Source organism: Cuculus canorus, chromosome 11, assembly GCF_017976375.1.
Source record: "Cuculus canorus isolate bCucCan1 chromosome 11, bCucCan1.pri, whole genome shotgun sequence".
Lineage (NCBI taxonomy): Eukaryota > Metazoa > Chordata > Aves > Cuculiformes > Cuculidae > Cuculus > Cuculus canorus.
In genome coordinates this window covers 20,396,409-20,417,334 of record NC_071411.1, presented here as the reverse complement: position 1 = coordinate 20,417,334, position 20,926 = coordinate 20,396,409, and the positions used below count along the sequence as shown (strand labels likewise).

General features: G+C 39.4%; 1 protein-coding gene across 7 annotated transcripts in view; it reads left to right on the top strand.

Moving 5' to 3' along the window:
- Positions 1–20,926, top strand: part of RAF1 (Raf-1 proto-oncogene, serine/threonine kinase) — a 91,228-nt gene that overhangs the window by 67,983 nt on the left and 2,319 nt on the right. For 4 of the 7 annotated variants that reach the window (XM_054076395.1, XM_054076393.1, XM_054076391.1 and 1 more), the window contains 14 exons: positions 634–746; positions 1,813–1,915; positions 3,376–3,533; positions 4,620–4,718; positions 6,156–6,309; positions 7,745–7,804; positions 9,564–9,591; positions 9,683–9,810; positions 10,811–10,928; positions 14,805–14,889; positions 15,523–15,699; positions 16,691–16,737; positions 18,153–18,271; positions 19,625–19,756. In XM_054076395.1, the coding sequence (XP_053932370.1) occupies positions 634–746; positions 1,813–1,915; positions 3,376–3,533; positions 4,620–4,718; positions 6,156–6,309; positions 7,745–7,804; positions 9,564–9,591; positions 9,683–9,810; positions 10,811–10,928; positions 14,805–14,889; positions 15,523–15,699; positions 16,691–16,737; positions 18,153–18,271; positions 19,625–19,756 (1,521 nt within the window). The remainder of the gene's footprint in view (positions 1–633; positions 747–1,812; positions 1,916–3,375; positions 3,534–4,619; positions 4,719–6,155; positions 6,310–7,744; positions 7,805–9,563; positions 9,592–9,682; positions 9,811–10,810; positions 10,929–14,804; positions 14,890–15,522; positions 15,700–16,690; positions 16,738–18,152; positions 18,272–19,624; positions 19,757–20,926) is intronic. The other 3 variants (XM_054076397.1, XM_054076392.1, XM_054076398.1) reach the window with 3 other exon arrangements.

Sequence of the window (20,926 nt, the reverse complement as noted above, 5' to 3'; positions counted from 1 at the left end):
ACAATGATTCCTAAACAATGAAGTTAAACACATAGCTAGTTCTGCCACCAGTTTCTTCACTGGGATGTCACAATGAACTAAGGTAGACAAAGCTGAAAGTGAAACTTCTTGAGGGAACATATCTATTGGATTTCTGGGAGCCAAGGATGCTAATAATAGTGTTGTGCAAAGTTCCCTGAAATCCCAATTAAGCCTTTTTCTGTATTAAACATAACTTCATTTGTCTACATTTCTGTTACTTTTACAAGCTTGTATGAGTGCTGTACAAAACTCCATTTCACAGAACTTAGTAAGAAAGGGAAAAGTTATAAAATTACTTCAAATCTTCCTTTGCGTAGGTACAAAATAGTTACGTGTATGGCAGAAAATGTGCCTGCCTGCCAGGCTGGCTGAACATGTGGGAGATATGTGGAAGGGCATGGCAGTTCGCTGCTGTTATACCTCACACAAGTGATTGATAGTTACCTGTCTTTGAACTTCAGAAGTGAGCAGCTGTGCAGTTTTACTGGGGCTTCTGGAGAAAGGAGAAAAAAATTACTCCCCCCCAAACAAACAAACAAACACACCCCCTGCTCCACCCAAGCAGTCTTAAATTCTGTATTGCTGACTGATTTATTTTTCCTGTGGTGACAGGTGAATGTGCGCAATGGGATGACCTTGCATGACTGCCTTAGGAAGGCACTGAAAGTAAGAGGTCTGCAGCCAGAATGCTGTGCCGTTTTTCGACTCGTGACTGAACCAAAAGGGTATGAGTCTAATGTGTTATGTGAGATTTCCAGTTAGACAATGCAAAAAATCTTCGTTTTAGAACAGCAGCAATAATGCTTTCTTCTGCTGTCTTGCTGGTCTCTTAAGAGTGCACTTTGGTTGTGAATGTTTCCATCTTGCTTTCCTTACTGTCCTCTGGATCAGCTCCTTCAGTTTCTGGGTATTATAAACTTTATTTTTGTTTCAAAGCTGAATGATAAAAAGCTCAGAATGGAGGGGTACACTCAGGAGCTGGTAGTGTCTTAGAGGTTTGCGTTGCATTCTGGGTGAAATGATGTGATAACGCCTTCATATTTGAGGTGCATCGCTCCTCTGCATTTGTAAATGGAAAAGAAAAACTTGTAAACTTCAGTGCTAGTGATTCTTACCAAGCTAAATGAATGTCTCTTCTGTCTGCTCCGTTTTAGGGGTCTGCATTCCTTTACCACTTTTCAATGTTTGGATTTAAATCTCTCTTCAGATATTCCTTATTTTTTTGTAGCACTGGGGATGCCGCTATTAAATACCATCTGATTCTTTTATAAGCTGTGGGAGTGAAGGTATTTCGTGGAGTTAATAGATTTAACTTCACACCTCGTAAAGCTTGGGCTTAATGCTCTTTTAAGCCTCAGTCATGAGGCAATAATTTTTCGGTTTCCACCTCTGTAACAGAGTCTGTTCTGGTGTCACCAGTAACTTCGGTGCCATAGTACATACTGTGGCTTATGTCTCCCTAAGTGTGCCATTCATAATTGCTTAGGTTTTATTTATAAGGGTGTTTGTGTGACTCCATTATGGTTTATAGGTGTCTTGTTTCAAATAATGTATCTATGTAAATTACTTACATGTTAAAAAATAAACAGAAGAAAATGTGAATCACTATGGTTTCAAAGTTGCTTCTAATTTTTTAAGTGAAAGACACTGAATTGTAGCTCACTGTGAGGCTAGTCTCACTTCTTGTATTTGTTTTCAGTTTAGTCAAGAAAACTCACAAAACACAGATCACTGATTGGGTCAACCTTTTTGCATCCTAATTTTGTTGTCCCTGTTTTCTCTTCCTTTCAGCAAAAAGGTGCGATTGGATTGGAATACAGATGCTGCCTCCTTGATCGGAGAGGAACTGCAAGTGGACTTTCTTGATCATGTTCCACTCACTACCCACAATTTTGTAAGCTTTTCCTCACCCGTATTTTGATGCAAATTGGAACAGTTGAACCATATATTTAGTCAAAACATGTTTTAGGCATTGGGTACCTTTTGGCATTCTAAACAGAGGGGAGATTTCAGAAGTGCAGATTTGGTTCTTTGACCCCTGCTCACCACAGATTAGGTTAACCGAATATCAATTTGCAATGAAATGCCAGAATTCTGTTTATGTCTAGGGATCCCTAGGTGCCAGACTTTAAAAGCTCACATTATGCTTATAGGTCAATGGTCTGGTGATTGCCCTTGTTTCTTTATATGAGTATCTATTTCTGTAACTGACCAATCAAGATATCATGTCTTTAAAGTCCCGAACTGGGAGATGACTTGCTTTTCCAGTCTGTGGCTCATCAGTCAAAGAAGGCCGGCTAAGCTCATCAGCTCTAAGGGACTGCTGGTAGTTGTACTGAGTGTGCAGGGGCACTGTTAATTCTGGGAGGCTTTGTGACCTAATGCTGCCTTCTAATTTGACACACTGTTTTTGAGGGGGTGAAAGACTTCAGATTTGTAGTTCCTTCTCAAAAATGGGTTATTTGCTTAGTGTAGAGCAAATATTTATTTATTTCCTCTTTATAGAGTAAATATCTATTTGAGTTTATTTGCTGAGTATAGAGCAAATAAACAGAGCTGTTTTTTTTTTTTAACAAAGAGAGAATGCCTAGCTCTGATAGTTTTAGCTTGCACCATCTCATTCTCCCTCTGAAGAAACTCTATCCCCAATTCTAGCCTTTTTCTTGTCCCAGAAATACATTGTGCCAAGTGGTAAAACTACAGGATTATTGTTTCATCCATTAGAAGGTTAGGATTGATTTACAGAAGTAGAAAGTAGCTTTGTTTCTACTTTACACTTTTAGAAAACTTACAGGTAAAATGATCTGCAGTTGGTCACCAGAAAACTGTTTTCCTCCAGACCTGGAAGAAGCTCAGACTTTGAGCCTTCATCCACAGTGTGCTCTGGAGGAAGAAATACTTTGGTTTGTTTAAATCTGTTTTTGTATTTCAGAAGCCTTAAAGAAAGTCAGATGCCATTTTAAAAAATTATTTAAGGTGTTTTATTTACTAAGGAACTTATTTATGTTACACAAGGTGTATTGGTAAACCATGAACACCATAACAAGCACTTGACTAACTAAAAAAACAGTAACGTGGTTCTTATGATCTGATCCTCTTTCAGTTTTGATGGTACTAAAAACATAATAAATCCCCCAATTCTTGACCCACCCAACTCTGCTGCCTTACTGAGCACAAGGTAGTGTAGGAAATAGATGCAAGGATTCTCAGGTGTGGTTTTAAGTTCAGGAGCACTTTGAGGGCACCGATAACATTTTACTGTGGCATTTATTTATCTCAAGCTGTGAAGATATTGGTCTCAGCTAATGAAGAGAGGCTAGTAGCTTGAATTAATCTATTTACTGTGTTTTCTAGGCTCGGAAGACCTTTCTAAAGCTTGCTTTCTGTGACATCTGCCAAAAGTTCCTGCTAAATGGGTTTCGGTGTCAGACATGTGGTTATAAATTCCATGAACACTGCAGCACTAAAGTTCCAACCATGTGTGTCGACTGGAGCAATATCAGGCAACTCTTGTAAGGACTGTTCTTTTTTACTAGCATCAGTGGTTCTCTGTGACAGACAAGCATTGCCTTTTTTGTCTCTTATGATAGAGATAAATTTGGATTGTTGAGAAGTGTAGTCAGTTCAATCAATATCCAGAACGTGTGTATTCTCTCAAGGCCAGGCTGGATGGGGCTTTGAGCAGCCTGATCCAGTGGGAGGTGTCCCTGCCCTTGGCAGGGGGTTGGAACTGGGTGGACTTTGAGGTCTCTTCCAATCCAAACCATTCCATGATTTTGTGATTGATTTCATAAAACAGCCAGCAATGATTGTCTGTTCCCAGGTAAAGAAGGCCATTTACATTAAATGCATTTTGTTCTTGCTGTAGATTTTAATATTCTGGGACAAGCAAACAAAGCTCTTGAATGACCAGGTGGTTGCTATTGTGCCCTCTGGTTCAACAGGGGAAGGCACTGTCATTCCTCTCACATAGTGCTTTTGTTAGAGAAAAAGAAGGTTATGATTCAGTTGTGTTTTAGCTGTTGGAAGCGTGAGTGTTCAAAACTGCCATAGCTTTGGATACCCTGTTGACAATGCACAGTATGGTGAGAAAACAGATAAAGGATAAGTTTCCTAATAACAATTGAAGAAGTTGCAAATCATTATGTTAGAAGTAGTGCCTTTATGCAAAAGTGTTAAAACCTATACTTGATTTTGTCTGTTTTGGTGACTGTATTTTTTTTATAACTAGACTTGGTCATACAGTTATACATTTTCTGTACTGACTGGTCGTTACAGTGCAGGATGGCTTTTTGTGCCTCTGGGTTTAAGAGAACTTAGAATTTGGTCTCAGATACCCTTTGAGGAAAATATGAAGTCTGCTGTAGAAAGATTTGTATCTTAAGTTTAGAATGAGCATGTAGAACTTTTTTTGGGAGTCTGAAGATAGTTTTTAGTCATACCATCCACAGAGGAAAAGTACTAAGTAGAGATAGGAATGTATTCATGAAGCTAATGATGCTGAAAAGAAACAGCCCTTTAAATTTCCAGCTGTAAAGAGCATTGTAGAGGAGGTAGTGTAGCAGTTGAAATTGTAATTGTTTTTGTTGATATTTCAGATTGTTCCCAAATTCAAATATCAGTGACAGTGGTGTCCCTGCACTACCTCCCTTGACAATGAGACGGATGCGGGAGTCTGTCTCCCGGATACCTGTTAGGTAAGCTAGTATTTCCTGTCGTTTCTGTTTTGGGAAATACAGTTGTTAAAAAAAAAACCAACACCACTCCCAACTCCTCAAAAATAGAACAATCGTATAGAAGGTTGGGATAAATGTGCAAGAAGGCAACACCACTTCATCACAGATAATACACAGTGTCCTTTCTTCTTCTTAGATTCCATCAAAACAATGATTTGGGATTTTAGATTTTGAATTTTTAGTCTTAAAGCTTTTAAGGGAGGGTATTGAAGGTTTTCTGGAGACCTTTGTTTTCCCTCTGAAGGAATTCAAGGGTCCCTTTGGTGTTTTTGCGAATTAATTTTGTTTTCTCTGATCAGGTAGTGTACATGGAAGGGTTCGTGAGTTGTTCTGGATGACTTGCGTACATAAACTAATGTTCTAATGGGATGATGACAGATAAGAATTTATAGAGGAAACAGTGGAAACTGAGAATGTGCTCCTCTTAAAGAGAATTCTGAGACCTAAGGAGTATGTTCCTAGAGTTTCAAATGCAGGATTAAAAACTACTTTCCTTTGATGGGCCTGACTTCTGTTCCTGATTCATCCCTGTATTCTTTCTATGCAGTTCCAGAGGCTGAAGAGAGCAGGCCATCTCTTGTGTTTAATACATCCCTTTGAAAAGCCTTGGCCTACTCCGGAGGGAGGCACAGAGCACGTAGCTGACTGGCAGGCGGTTCTGTGTATTTATTTATTGGTTTTGGTGGGAACCGCATCAGGAATTGATTTTACCTTCTCTTTCCCGTATTATTCATTTCCAGTCCTGTTGAACGATGACTTTATAGCTTTTTAAGGTTTTTGCGAAGGCTGGCTGATTTCAGTTGAGATACTTGTGTGATTTGGGATAAACAAGGTTTGAGTGACCTCAGCTGTGATTTATGACTCCTTGTTGAACTGGAGTTTAGTCTTGGCCTCCTTTTAACTGATATTGGGTTTCATGACTTCCTTGCTGGCTGTTCTGTGCGAACCCTTGAACAGTCTTGCAAACCTTGACAAATTCAGGGCTTAGCAGTAAAAGTAACTCTTAAGCTATGCATTACAGGCTTGAAATGAGTGGTTTGTTTAAACTTCACGCATCTGAATTAATCCAGCAGAGCCAGTGTTTTATCAGTCTATTACATGTGATTTGGTGGGGTTTGAAGTGAATTCTGTAACAGCAGTAAAGAAACAGACTTATGTTAAACATGCTAGATAAGTATGTGAACTGACAAGGTCTTACCTCGTGGTTTTGATTTATTGTCCAAGTAAAACTGGGAATGATTCAGCTGACCAAATGGTGTAGTTAGCATGTATGTTCTGGCTTTGTATTTGGAATCCTGTCTGTATTGCTTCTGAACAGGTTACATTGAAGAGTATTTTTCAGCTGCTAAAGGAGAAAAAATGCCTGTAACTTTCCCTTTCTCTCTCTTTCCTTTTCAGTTCCCAGCACAGGTATTCTACACCTCATGCCTTCACATTCAACACAGCGAATCCTTCTTCTGAGGGCTCCCTCTCCCAAAGACAACGATCTACATCCACCCCCAATGTGCACATGGTTAGCACTACAATGCCTGTAGACAGTCGGATAATTGAGGTAATGCTGGTAGGGAACAGCATGAAGTTCAAAGCAAATTGTGACTGGCTCTCTCATAGTCACTGGTTGTTTTTTCTTTGTTTTCTGTCAGTTTATTCTTGCAGTCTTTATCAACTTTGCTGAAGTTCTAGTATATTTTGGTGTCTGCAAAGGTGCAAAGTTTTGCAGCTCTGAAAAGAAAATAAGCTCAGTTTTGCTGAAGAAACACTTACTAGGCATGTCCGAAAATGTTCTTTTAAGCGTACAGATCTGGATTTATTGGAGGGGCTGGTGTTTATTTTAAATCAGACTTCAGGCACTCTAAGTCTGGATGTAGTTCCCAGAGTTGGAATACCCAAGTCACAGCTTACTGGAAATGTGTATTGTGCTCCACCTGTGTGGGATTAACAGTGGCTCTGGGCTTGTATGTCAAAGCCATTTATATCTGAGAATATCTCTGCTGATACTTGCATTCAAGCACCTCCTCATTTTTTCCTACCTTAGGCAGGTAGCAGTGAGAGAGTTCTTCACAGTCAGGCCTAAAATGTGGGGTGTTTTTGTTTGTTTGTTTAGTGATTACGTTAAAATAAGGGAGTGGTGTGCAGGAAAGGCTTGCAGAAAGACAGTGCTGAACTGCAGGTTTTCACAGTGAGCACTGTTTGGGTTTTTTTTGCTTAGGAGTAGTTTGAAAACTTGAGGCCAAGCAAAAGCCTTTGGCTGTGGAGTTCACTTGCATCTGCTGCCGGTACTTTATAGGCTCCCACGAAATGTGAGGACCGAAATGTGCCAGGGAATCCTCGGGAGCTTTGTTGGATCTGCAGAAAAAGGGCCCTGCAGCCCCAGGGAGACTTGTTTTTGGTTACATGCTTTGTGTCCGCTGGGTTTTATGGGGAAGGGTACTCTCACTTTCTCTCTGGTTTTCCTAGGCTTACAGCCTTTTTCACTGCTTCGGAAGCCTGGCTGGCCATCTTGTATGGCATGAAAAGTAGTGAAACACTCAAGAAAGGGAATATGAAATATTGAACTTTGTAGTGTGATTAACCTTTAAGGAGATGTTGCTTTCCTTATCCGTTAGGCATAGCAGTAAAGACAGAAATACTTTCTATTCTGGCTCTTCCTAAGATCATAGGGAGTGAATAAAACTAGCTGTCTAGTCTTAAAGGCAATGGCTGCTTTTCCAAAAGGCTTTAAAAATACACACCACAAAATGTAGTAGAAGAGACCTTCTAGTATGACATGAGAAAGCCTGCCTTTATAAACTGGTGGATCCATCCCAAGGATGGATACTAGTGAACTTGGATTTGAAGAGAAGTACTTGAAAGTTTTACTGCACTAAATTATGATAGAGCAAACAAATAAGGTTACTACTACTTTCGTTTATCCTAACATTTAATTTCTAAATTTTGTTTTACACTTCCTCTGTTCTTTTCTTTTATCTCTTACCGTGCTGGCCTAGAATAACAGCCTGAATGCTTCTCCCAGTTCCTGGTGCAGACGGTTTTGTTTAAGGGGAAGAGTAGGTATTTTCTTGGTGCCTTCTGTTTTCTTGTGATTAACAGGATTGCTATAACTTGCAAGCCATGGCAGTGTCCACATGAAATGTTTAGTCTGGAGTTGGTTTGAAAATCTTTGTAGCATGTTTGTACTTCAGGATGCTAATTGGAAGAGGGAAATCGATGGAAGAATTTCATTTTTAGTTGAGCTGGATGAATCCATACTACTACAAAATTTAGGGTCTATTTGAATAGACTTGGATTAGAGATATATTTGGCCACAGTTTTTAAAGCAAAACCTCCTCAAACACATTTATTGTGTAGCTTTTTTCCTCTGGAAACTTCTATTGAATATAACTACAAAACCCTTGGATTAAGAATGCGATGAGATACTTTTATTTCACATCAAAGTAAAGGCGACGTACTGCAGCACTGTGTGTAGTATTATTTGTGTTGTAAAACTAAAGAACACTGTTTGGGATTCATAAGCACAAAAGAAAATACATCAGGATTGAAATTCAGAAATACTTTTTTCTTAACTAGGAATTCCATATCCATGTGAACAGTTTAAAATTATGTAGTTATCCTTTCTCAGCTTACCTGAAAGCAGTTACGTTCTCAGACTGGTGTGCAAAAAACATCCCTTGCTATTAATTCAGCTTCTTAAAGATTTTATTGTCCTCAAAATGGACAAAAGGAATAAATTGCAAGAGTTTCTGCTTGGTAGTTGATGCAGATTTCAGTCCACCCCTGGGGCAGAGGTACTCTGCAAGAATAGTGTTTGTAGAGTCAAGCCTCGGAGATGCAACTAACGAGCTAAAATTGTATTTCATAAACGAATCTTTACTGAGGATAATTGGAGTTAATTTCGTAACTGTATGGTGGAATGTAGGCTTGCTCTATCCTCCTAGCAAATCTGCATTTATTATTCTACTAATCAGTTAGAAAGTTTGAATTGACTTCTCTTAACTTTGACAGTATTTAACATCTGTAGTGCATGTTCTTGCTTTGTACTTACACAGTACCTGGATAATTTACCTTTCCTGTATGTGCTTTGGGATAATACATAGCAGGTGAGAAGCTGTGACATTGTGTCTGTCAGAGCTTAGTTTCTCTTGTGCATGGCTGTAGAGTTGTGTTGTAAAGTGCCTGTGGCATGAGGCGAGAGTTGTTGCACCGCACCAGCTAGTGATCTCTGTAAGAACTGCTTTTCAAATGTCATCAGGCTTGCATCTGTGGGAAAATGTTTTGGAAATTAGATGCTTTCCTCTAAGAGCACGAGTCGTAGCCCTTTTTGGGTTGAAATAGTAGAGCTATTTCAAAACGTACATCAACTTGGAATATTTTAGGGTCTTCCAAGAGTTTTCCAACTTGTAATTCCAAACCTTTTTGAGAACCCGTCCTCTAGAGATACAGGACTATCACAGGAGCTGTGTTCAGGTCTGAAATACAAGCATGGACAAAAATCCAGTGGTGGGAATGGTGTTTCTCCTTGTTCTGTGTCCTTTTTTTTGTCTTGTTTTCTTTTCTCTTTTTGGTAGTAATACCTTTTAATATGCTGTGAATATTTTTAATGTTTGGTAAGAATTCACAAATTGCATGTTTTTTAGCACCTATGATTCCTCTAACTAGAAAATAACAATTTATCTTTTGGAGAGTGTCGGTCAATACCATATCATACTTGACCAAAGCTATCAGAAACTGTTTCAGCACCGTTCCTGCTAGTTCCTTTTTATGTTCTCAGATATTTGTTAACTTTATTATCTGTCTCATCTGTTTTAGGATGCAATTCGAAGCCATGGTGAATCAGGTATGGTTTCCAAAAATAAAATAATAGCTAGTATTATTTAGTGTTTATTTTCTGGTTAATGATTTTTTTTCTGTATATTTTTAAATTGCAGCTTCACCCTCTGCCTTGTCTGGAAGTCCAAACAATATGAGCCCCACAGGCTGGTCTCAGCCCAAAACCCCAGTCCCGGCCCAAAGAGAGAGAGCCCCTGCATCCAATACACAAGAAAAAAACAAAATTGTAAGTATGGTAATATTGATTGGTGGAGGTTTTTAAAATACATTAAACTAGTCAGAGAGTTGTAGTGTGTTGGGATCAATTTCTGTACTTAAAAGCCAACACAAGCTGATGGTAATCTTGGATGCTCTGTGCAGTGTGTGTAATAGTGATACAATTTTGTCTGACTTCGGAAAGGCAGCAGTATTGCCTCACATTATAACTGCCCAGAACAAAGTCTTTTGGATTGAAACTTAATTTCAGACAGAATTTATCTTTCAGTACAGAATCAAGAGTTACCTTCTTAAATCGTTAGGACTGTCTTTTTTTATTCTTCTTTCAATGTGTGAAGCCTTGTTATCATGATGTGACCTGTGCTGCCATAGCTTCCACAGGAAATGGTATTGGTAATGCCATTATTTTCATAGTAAAAGTTAGTCAGAATGTCTCAGGAAAAAACAGGTTTAACAGAATTTCGGTTTTGCCTCAAAGGCTTGATTTAATCTTTGGAGGGGGAGAAAGAAAAGTTAGAATAATGAATGATATCTCAAATTTTTTGAAGGCTTATGAAATTTAAAAATGAAAAGTACAGTTGCTCAGTGTGATTCACAGTTGTTGATTGTTAACCCATCTTCCTGGGTTATTCCTGTTAAATATGAAAATGTATTCCTGAATTTTAGCATTGTAATTTGGAAGAAGTCAGTACGTTTAAGTATTTCAGATGCCTTTAAATAGTTAATATTTGTCCCTGTTAAGATCTAAGATCAAGAGTTCTAATGCAGAACTCAGTGACAGCTTCTTAAGCACTTAAAGCCACCCAAGAAAATATTTTGTTTTGTTCTCAATTTGTGATTGGTGGTGGGTTTTTTTTTTTTTAAAACAGCAAGTCCAGACTGCAGAACGAAACCCTCAAGGTTTCACTGCTACTTAAACTTGTATGAAGGAAGTTATTTCATTCTTGGGGTGTGTGTATATAATGTTTGATTAAATGCTTAGAGTAGAGCCATGTCATCTTTTCTTCCAGAGGCCTCGTGGACAGAGAGATTCCAGTTATTACTGGGAAATAGAAGCAAGTGAAGTCATGCTTTCTACCAGAATAGGGTCAGGTTCTTTTGGGACAGTTTACAAAGGCAAATGGCATGGTAAGTTCTTGCAAATGTGTCACTGGCTTCTCAAAATGTTGATACTGTAGGGCAGCAATCCAGACAAAGGTAAGATCGTTGCAATGGCCCTGTGCGCTTATCTACCACTGACAGTACTGGGTGGGAAATACTGACTTCCTGAGAGGCAGTGGGGCTTGTTAAGGCAAAACCAGTAAAAAATGTAAAATCCAACTCTCACAACTGGCATCTACATGTTTGTGACATTGGAGCCCACATTGTTTGCTTTGTTACTGTGTCCCACAACAGCTTGTTTGCTGAGAAGGTCTTGCTTTCCACTAGCAGGATTGAATTAGCAGAACTAGCTGGGAAGTGTCACAGGCTGATGTTAAATTGTGTTTACCTCTGTGGTTTAATCAGCATCGTTCTGTTCAAGGTGGCAGGGAAAGGAAGCATAAATTGCTTTTACTGTGGAGTTCTTCTAAGGAAAGAAATGGTTGCTGTGTGTTTTTGATACAAAGTTAGATGGAATACTTTGAAAAAAGGCATGCACAGGACTCCAGAATTAGTTTCCAAATGCAGAGCTTGTAACTTAAAAAAGAAGCACACACAAACTCCTACAGGCCCTAATTCAAATAGTGTTATTGTCATAAAATTAGCTAACAAAAAAAGCCTTGAAAATGTATCTTACACCCTTTATTTTTAAAGAGTAGATGCTTGCATGTCTTAAAAGCCCAAATATTGTCAACAACAATGGAAGGACTGTTCTTATACTAACATAATATTCATAAACAGTTAAACTGATTTTCTATAAGTGAAATGGAACACAAATCAAGGAGAAAAATAGGTTCTAAGTAGTATTTTGCTAAACAAGATAGTAAATGTGAATTTATTGTTAATATACTTGAATATACTCTTAATGTATCAAGAACTTTGGTTCTTCCTACGTTGAACAGGAAACATTGAGCTATGTATTTACAAAGACCCTTCATTGGTGGCTGCGTAGCTGTCACCATGCTCAGTGTTGATAAGATTCGCTGCCTTATTTGTGTAACTGTTTATAGTTCCCCTGATTGCTCAGCAAAGTCAAAGTTCAATTACTACATTTGGGTTTTGTAGCCTTCATTTGCAGTGTGGTCTAGAAGGATTTAAAAGTTTTCAGTTTCTTGCAAAAGTCTTTTGTGTTTTGAGTGGAAGAACTTGGGAGTTCACATTGCACAAATTAGTGAGCCTGCAGACTTCTGTAACCTATTCTGATAGTAGAAATGCAGCAATCAAAATATCTTGGTGAAGCTAAATGGAATATGTTGAAGTGAGGAGATGGCTGCAAACTCAAGTAGAAGTTCTAGCTTAAGGGATAGGTGTTGGGTTTCCTAAGGTGCTTGACTGTGAAGGGCTGTTTGCGAGGAACCTTCGGAGCACATCTGTGGAAGAGTCTGTACACCTATATCCAAACTGTACTAGGTTTCCAACAAGCTTCCCCGATTTAGCCCTCTGGAAAGAAAAAAGTGTCATAGGCAGCCTCACTCTGAGGATTGCATGCCTTGTTGAACAGGTATTTGCACATCTATATTTTTCCAGATTGTTCTGACAGTTAAGTGCTAATTTTGGTGTTTGCACCACTTCTGTTGCAGACCCCATTTGGATCCCGTAGTGCCCTGTAGCATGCTCCTAAATGTAAAAGGCGGAAAGAGACCCAAGGCAGTTTAAAGGGGTTGGAAGGCTACCTATCATAAACACATTTCCCCTTTGACCCTGGTAATCCGTTCTAGGGTTGGGAGGGTTGGGGGTGGTGGTAGCTGCTTTGTCTTCAGATTGCTGCTAAACAAAATGAGTGCTGTTGTGCATCTGTCTCTGTAAAGAAAACTGCTTGGGAAATGCCATCAAGCCAAGAAATAGTGTGGTACCTGATTCGGTAAAAACATCATTTCACTTGTGGAGCAAGGATCGTAATGGACACTGTAGTGAAAAATAACGTCATACCATCAGGGAATGCTGCCTCCTTGCCTTGTCTCTGCATAGCTCAGAGCAGTGTACATCAAGTATTGGTAGACCATCTGTTGGCCTTGTGTTCTACCTCAGCGGGAGCTGACATCGGAACTGGCTGCTTCATAGCCTGTGGGTTTGGTAGTCATCAGAGCATGTAGTCTTTACCAGTTATCTTCTCCTCTGGTCTTTTTAAGTTGTAGCACATACTGCAGATGTTGAATGGTTCTCTTTATGAAGATTATAGAGGATGAAATATTAAGTTAAAGGAAAAAGATATAGATGTGTAGTAATGTGTTTCAGTACTTGTGCATCTTCGTGACTTCAAATTGTACAGCAAATGAAGCACCTGATGACTACAGAGGAAGGCATTGCTGTTTGCTTAAGGTGCACTGAAACTCAAGTACCAGTTTGCATATCCTTTGCATGTGGTGCTGGCAGCATTTTCTTTAATTGAGCTGTTAGTATTCCTAATGTATTCAGTTGATCATTACATTCGAGAGACATACTAATGTGTTTTTCAGATCTATTTTGGAAAAGAGACCATGTTAAGAAAATAATTAGTGATAGTGGTAGCAGAGAAATCCGTCATTCTGGGGATATTTGAATGTAGGTGGGTTCTGTAAAGCTAAGCGGCAACAGCCTTTGAACCGTGGGATAAGCTGATGTTGCAGTATAGCCTTTCTCAAATCTTTATTGCCTGTGGACTAAGATTGAGGTGTTGGTTTTCCTACGGCGCTTTTCCCTTCTTGTGACAGTGTCAAGGCAAGTTCACCCGCAGCTTGAATTCTAAAATGCTGTCTATCCATAGTTAAAATGACCAGGGTGTTTGCTTCTTTCACTGAGGGATTAGTGGGTCTTGCCGTTAGCGCTTTTACTTTTGTTAGAATGGTCGGCTTCATTCCACTCTTGTACTTTTCCTGAATTGGCTCAATTCCACTGTTTTCTGGATGTACACTGTAAAGGTTTTCACAACTTCATTTGCTGGAAGCAGTCTCTGAACAGATGGCACTGGATCATGACATCATCATCATTCCTCTAACTGATGCTGAAATTTAAGGCCATCACTGATACTGAAAGCATTGAAATGGAGCTTTTAAATTAAATTTTATAGCATATATAAGCCTAAAGAACAATAAGATATTCTGGTTTCTAGAATCTCCAGATCTGTTCAAGAAATATTAAAATCAGCTGTGTTCATGATTTTTCTGCTGTTCCTGCATAGATTTAGCCTCCTGTTCCTGGAAGCAGTATTGAAGTACAGTATTTTAGTACAATTTAGAAGTATTTAAATCTAGGAAGTTTGGTTTTAAAATAAAGTTCCTATTAAAAAACAGGATGTCTTTGTGTGTATATATATATATATATATATAATTTTATATATATGTATATATGAAAACTTTAATATATAAACCTAATAATATAAAAATAAAAAGGTGTGTGCGTTTTTATATATATATATATATATATATATATGTATGTGCACTAAAGCCAGATAGAAGAGATAAAGTTGATGGAACAGTACTGTTTGGAAGCTGAGAAACTGCTGTGACTGTGCTTGCAATATTGAGCTGAGAAAGCAGCTACACTGGAATACTTTCCTTTTCCACAATTATTTGAGACTTTGGTAGCTTCATGTCCTGCAAAAAGCATACATGTAGTTCTAGCCAGCCATAGTCATTACAAAATTTAAGGGAAGGATGTGAACAATTAATAACTTCTTTTATTAGCCTGAGATTTGGTAGCTGAATTGCTTGGTATCTTGGAACCAAGGGCAGCTTGCATGTCTGCCGGAAAATCTCTGCCTAGGTACAGATTAGTAGGGGTGGACTCTGTGGAAATTAGGAGGTAGAAGCTTAGTGTGTGTCAGTCTTACTGGTGGTGGTGGGAAATCTGCCTTTTTAGTAACTTTTATGGTAAATGTATTTTCAGGGGATGTAGCAGTGAAGATACTAAAGGTTGTGGATCCAACCCCAGAACAGTTCCAGGCTTTCAGAAACGAAGTGGCTGTATTAAGGTGAGTTGGTTGGTTTGTTGCTACGTTTGTTACCCATAATTGTTCAGGTCATATTTGACATGCAGTAAAAGGTGAGGATTAACAAATTCTGCCATAATTCTCATTACTGGGCAGAATACTTGAACTGTACCTTCTAAAATGGCAGCATCATTCCTTTTTTATTCCAAAAAATGTATGCTGTGATCTCCATAACTGTGTTCTGCTTGTAAATGCTGGTTTTGTGGTGTCCGGTTAAGTCTCTGATATGGATCCTGAAACTGGACCAGTTAGAGTACACAAGAACTATTTTCTCATCTGTTAACTCCTTCAGAGCTGGTCATCACCCTTTCGTTTCCTGTTGGCATTCACCCATCTGTCTAGAGTTGTCACTTTTCACAACTTTTGGGGTGATTTCTGTTATTCTGATAATCTGGTGTCATTTCAAGATTATGAATTGGCAACGGTGGCATATTTTTATTATTTTTAAGAATGAACGTTACCCACACATTTCCTTAGCAGAAATTTTGCAGGAAACTCCTGGTTTTGGACTCAAAAGCTGCAATAGATTTCTTCATCCAGGGATGTGTTGTTAAGAGAACGTGAAAACATTTGTCATAGAGGTACTGATTTCTCTTTTTTCTTCCTTTCTGTTAGGAAGACTCGGCATGTTAATATTTTGCTCTTCATGGGCTACATGACTAAAGATAACCTGGCCATTGTTACACAGTGGTGTGAAGGAAGCAGTCTGTATAAACACCTGCATGTCCAAGAGACCAAGTTCCAGATGTTCCAGCTCATTGACATTGCTCGGCAGACAGCACAGGGAATGGAGTAAGTAGGAGAAACAATGCTGGCTATTTTTGTTCTCGGAACGGTGTTTCCCTTCTCTTCCCCAAGCCCTAATAGATGGAGTTACTGTGCTGAAATAGCAAGTCAAAATGGCACACCAAATACAGGGTTTGTGCAGCCTTAATTCAGCACTGAAGTGTGCATTTGTCCTTCATTTAGTGTTACCCTATGGATTCTGGCCTTAATTCGCATTAGACCACTGGTCGTTTAACAGTCGGCTTTCCTGTGGTTTATCAGAAAAACTTGTAGCTTGAGCTCTCACTGTAATGTGTGGGATGAGATCCTATTCTAAATATCACACTAACTGTTTTTCCTTCCCTAAGTTACCTCAAAGTTGCAGCATTTGGCAGATGCTGATTTATACTCAGGGTACCTCTGAGAGATGAGGGCATGGCTGTTCCTGTCCTGCGGCTGTGGGACTCACACACTCAGCAGTGGTGTGGAAGTGTTCTCCAGGTGTCTGAGCCGATGCGGTCACACCTCTCTTCTCTGCCAGTACATGTTGTAATGGAAGATGCTGATATTGGCTTCTGCTGTCAAAGCGCGCCCATTTTGTAGAGCAGGATCCAGGTTTCCAGTCAGACACCCAGAGAACTAGGAATGTGTATTGTGGCTGCAAAGTACACAGTGTGCAAAGAGTGAACCTTACACAGCATACAGATCTCATGCATGTGAGGACAGCACCCAGTTCTGTAGTGTATTGTACAGTTAAATGACAATGATGCGACTCGTTTTCTTCCCGAGATTGATATAATGCATTGCTTCTGCTTTCTGTAATGCATAAGGCAGCCTAGCATGTGCTCCGTGTCTCTTCTCCCAAAGCAGCTGCATCCTGTAAACCCCCTAAAGCAGGAGGTCTGTGAAGTGGTTGGATGCGTAGCACAGTAATGCCGTGTCTGCCCCTGAATTATTGAGAGGCTCGCTGTATGTGAACAGCTTTCCTAACGGCACTTCCCTGCTTTTTCTTTCACAGCTATTTACATGCAAAGAACATCATCCACAGAGACATGAAATCAAATAGTATCCTTTCCTAACTTCAACATGGTTCCTTTAGTGGGTGAGTGATTAGGTGTCAATACAGAGCTTTTGGGGCAGTAAAATTAGCTCCTTCAAGTGTACATAACTAATATTGAGTAATTCCTATCGAGGAATAAGGAGTTACTTTTTAGGTAGAACTTCCATAGAATATAATGCTTGCTTACCAAACAGCTGTGATAAAGATGAAAGATGATGTGCAACAGGTGTGCTCCAAAAGTGTCGTCTTTTACTTAAACAGTGTTAATGCACTTCTCCAAATGCTGCACTATTTCTTTACGTGATAGGAGATAGCTGTGTGTGTGCACGCTGATCCGTGTGTGCACATGTGGGTTTTGTTACTGTTTCCCATGTATTTGTAATAAATTTGAACTACCTTCACACGACTGGCAGAAACAAAGCAAAGAATCTTACTATAATTAAAAAAAAAGGCAACCTTTTGCCATAATATCCCTTGCAAAAATAAAAATTACATAATGCGCATGGAGTAAAAATGAGAACTGATGTCTTCATGTATTGTAACTGCCTTTCATAAAATGTGAATAGGTGGTTTGCAAATGCCATCATAAAGAAATATGCCAAATTCACTAGTTCCATAATGTAAGGGAATCCCCGTTTTCAGTAAAGCTAGAAAAGTAATTATTTTAGTAAGTAGGAAGTCAGAGTTTGGGATTCTGATGTTGATAACCATTTCTGTGAAATAAATTAGCTCTTCTCCTGGCCTGGAATTGAGAGCTACGAGTTTGTCATGTTCATGTTTCTGAATCACCTATTTGAGCTTAAGACATTCTTAAATGAAACAGTGCAATGATATCTTGTTAAAATAATGCTGCCAAGGCAGGCGCTGGCTGTCAGTCTGAGCGGACAGACGTGTTAGGTAGATGGATTACAGATAGCACAGCTTTGTGTGTTGCCAGTTGAAAGAGTTAAATCATAGGCAAATCTTGATCTGCCAGAGCGCTTTATATAAATAGGCTGTATTTTGATATTTGTTTCTACTTGTAATTGGGTTTCCTTAGCTTTCTTTTTTGAGTTGTGATGACTTCTGTATTGTTTCCCTCTGTGTCTCTTGACAGCAGTTATTTAAGTATCTGCAGTTACTTAAGTATCTGCAGTTACTGATCTCATTATTTAACACAGATGATTTCCAACTCACCGTAGATAAATGCACAAATAATGCTGAAACATCTGGTCTTGTTTGGTCTTAAATGATGACTCTGTAAATATGGATGAATTCCTTTTCCTCTGTTTAAGGTACAACTCACAGCAGGTTTAAAAAACATAATCGGTATTTTCAGGCAGTTGGCTCGCGTTTGTGAGACCCTGACCAGCCGTAACCATGTCAGAGTTCAGCACTGTTTACTCAGGCATTGTACAGGATTTCTTTAACAAATGTTCAGACATATTTCTTCATGAAGGCCTCACCGTGAAAATAGGAGACTTTGGTCTGGCTACTGTAAAGTCCCGGTGGAGTGGATCCCAGCAGGTGGAGCAGCCCACTGGATCGATCTTGTGGATGGTGAGCAAAACGTGTTACTGCTTCTAAACAGCTTTTGTTCTGGTGATATGTTTTGTCAGTTGAACTTTAAACTGACTTTTTAACAGTTAAAGCTTTTAACTGTAAATGAATCAACATACAGTGTTAGTCCTTCGCAGCCTTCTGTTCTGGTTGTACAGTGAGATGGAATTGAAGGGTGCAGTGCTGGAGTGCTTGCTTACGTGACAGGCCATGTGTCACTTGAGGTACTGAGGTTCTTGGGTCCCCTTGGAAGTTGATGGAATCTAAAAGAACATTCCCAACAACTGCCTTTATGGTTCTCTTCTGCCAGAACTTAAAAGGCAGTGCCACCATTCCAAAAATCACCCAGACAAAATTTGTTTCCTACCTTTTCAAATGTGGGACTTCAATAAAGTAAATGGTAAATGGAAAAGTTGCTTGTTACCAGGTAGAAGGCATCATTAGAATTATGCAAAAGGGTCTTACTTAGCACTCAAAATATTTGGTTAAAGTTTCACCCAAACTATTTTTGTTTGGCAAAAAAAGGCAAAGCTTTTTCCATCTTTTCCTGAAAGGATTTTAAACCAGCTTCCCTCCTGTCTGCTGTAGATAGGCAGCGGATCATGGAACAAAGCCCTGCGCTTCTCTCTTCAGTCATTTCTAGCCTTTGTGGAGTTACCGGGTAAAAGGAAGGCCCATCCTGTTTCCTTGGAAGTTGCTGTAATAATCTCTTACTGAGTTTTTGTTGTACTTCAACCAGTGCTTTGCTCGGCAATTCTGCTTTAGAGGGGAAGCAATGTTAGTCAACAGGAAAGATGGCGATGGTTTAGATTTTGTTTTATGAGATCATTCAGCCTTGTTTCTTTTAAATTCTTTAGCTTCATAAGTTTGCTTTGTTTTGCAAAGATGCGAGAATGCTTTTGCATCTCTTCCCTGATCTCCAGTAGAAGCTGTTTCACATTTGGCTTTCACATTTCCTGTAACTGCTTTGGGATCAATTGTGCAAGAGATCAAGTCTGTCTTAGAATTGCATGTTTTTTCCCTTTAACACTGATACTTCTTTAAGAACTGGGCTCGTAGGTGAGGTATAACAAAAGTCAATATATTGCAAATCAGAATAATAGTTATTTTTATAATGGTGAAATACTTGTTAAAGTGTTGCTTTTTCAATTGAGAATTTTATTAATTTTTTTAATAAGATGTAGAGTAGCACTGACTGAACTTCTCTAGAGCCTGAGGCAAAACTCATGCGGAGCCTTGAGGTGCCCTTTATTCACTGATTTTTGGTTGAGCTTGTTCTCTCCATTCCCATTTCTCTCTGCTTTCTGTTTCAATGATTGCTCTTAGTTAGTTTATTTTTTCCATCCTCTGCAGGCCCCCGAAGTGATCCGGATGCAGGACAGTAACCCGTTCAGTTTCCAGTCAGACGTCTACTCCTATGGAATAGTGTTATACGAGCTAATGACAGGAGAGCTGCCGTACTCCCACATCAACAACCGGGATCAGGTAAGAGACAGCCTGCAGAGCACTGCGGTTTACTTCTGGGCAAAGAACACTTCTTTGTCCTTAAGGAACATAAAGACAAAGACAAATGCAAAACAGGAGTTGAAATGTTCACAATAGGATTTATTTCAGCAGTAAATCTGCATAATTGAATGTTTATTGAAATATCGGCATGACAGCTACTCAAGGGAAAGACACTATACATTTTAAGTGCCCTGTTGTTGTGTTTGCAGGTTAAAGTTTTTGCTCCCTTAGTAAAATCTTGGTTTATCTATTTGCGGTTCTGTGAAATTGGCCTCGTGATGTTAAACGTACTGTTCTTACATCAGCAACATCTCTGCTGTTTACTAAGTGGAAAAAAAAGCAGTGGCTTTTGTCAGACCTTTCAGTGTTGTGTGTTCACTGCTGTGAGTTAGTCTTGACGAAGGTGTAACCTTAACCAATCAACCAGTAATTACACAGGAGACGCTGAGGCCTGAACTTCCATCTCTTTGATCTCTGTTTGCTGCTCTTCAGTAGTGGTTTGTGGGCTTTGTCGTCACTTTTGTTAAATGAAGATGCAATAATGGGATTGGTGCGTGCATGGGGACAGACTCTTAGAGACAGGCCCCTGTCGGGCTGTACAGCCTGTGCTCCAGGCAGGAGAGGCCAGCTCTGTCCACTGCAGGAGGTTTGTCTTATTTGAAGTTTTTCTGCAAACTGGGATATTGGAATGGGTTTAATTCGTAATACTGAAGTTCTGTGTGAGCTTTAATAATGGTTACTGTCACAAAACATGCGACACCTGCCCCTCCAGTACGTTTTCTGGGGAGGGGCAGAGTATTTTGGGGAAACACCACTGAGACCTTATTTTAGCAACTTGGTATTTGACCTGTTTTTTCCTGAGACAGCATTAGTTGAGAAAGAAACACTAGCATAGTTAGTTCTGTTTACCCCTCCTATCCCCAGCAAAGCCCTCCAATTCCTCCCCCCAACCTACCACGATTTTACCTGATAACAGTCTTATCAGGATTAAATAATCCACTATTAAGTTACTGGAACTCTGATGAAAACCCTAAACGACGACTGTATCAGCTTGGACTAAACCATAAACTCTATCTTCCAACACCAATAACATCTTGTATTGTTTGTCTTGAAACAGTCCAAGCCCAGGCCCTGTCACGTCCGCATCGG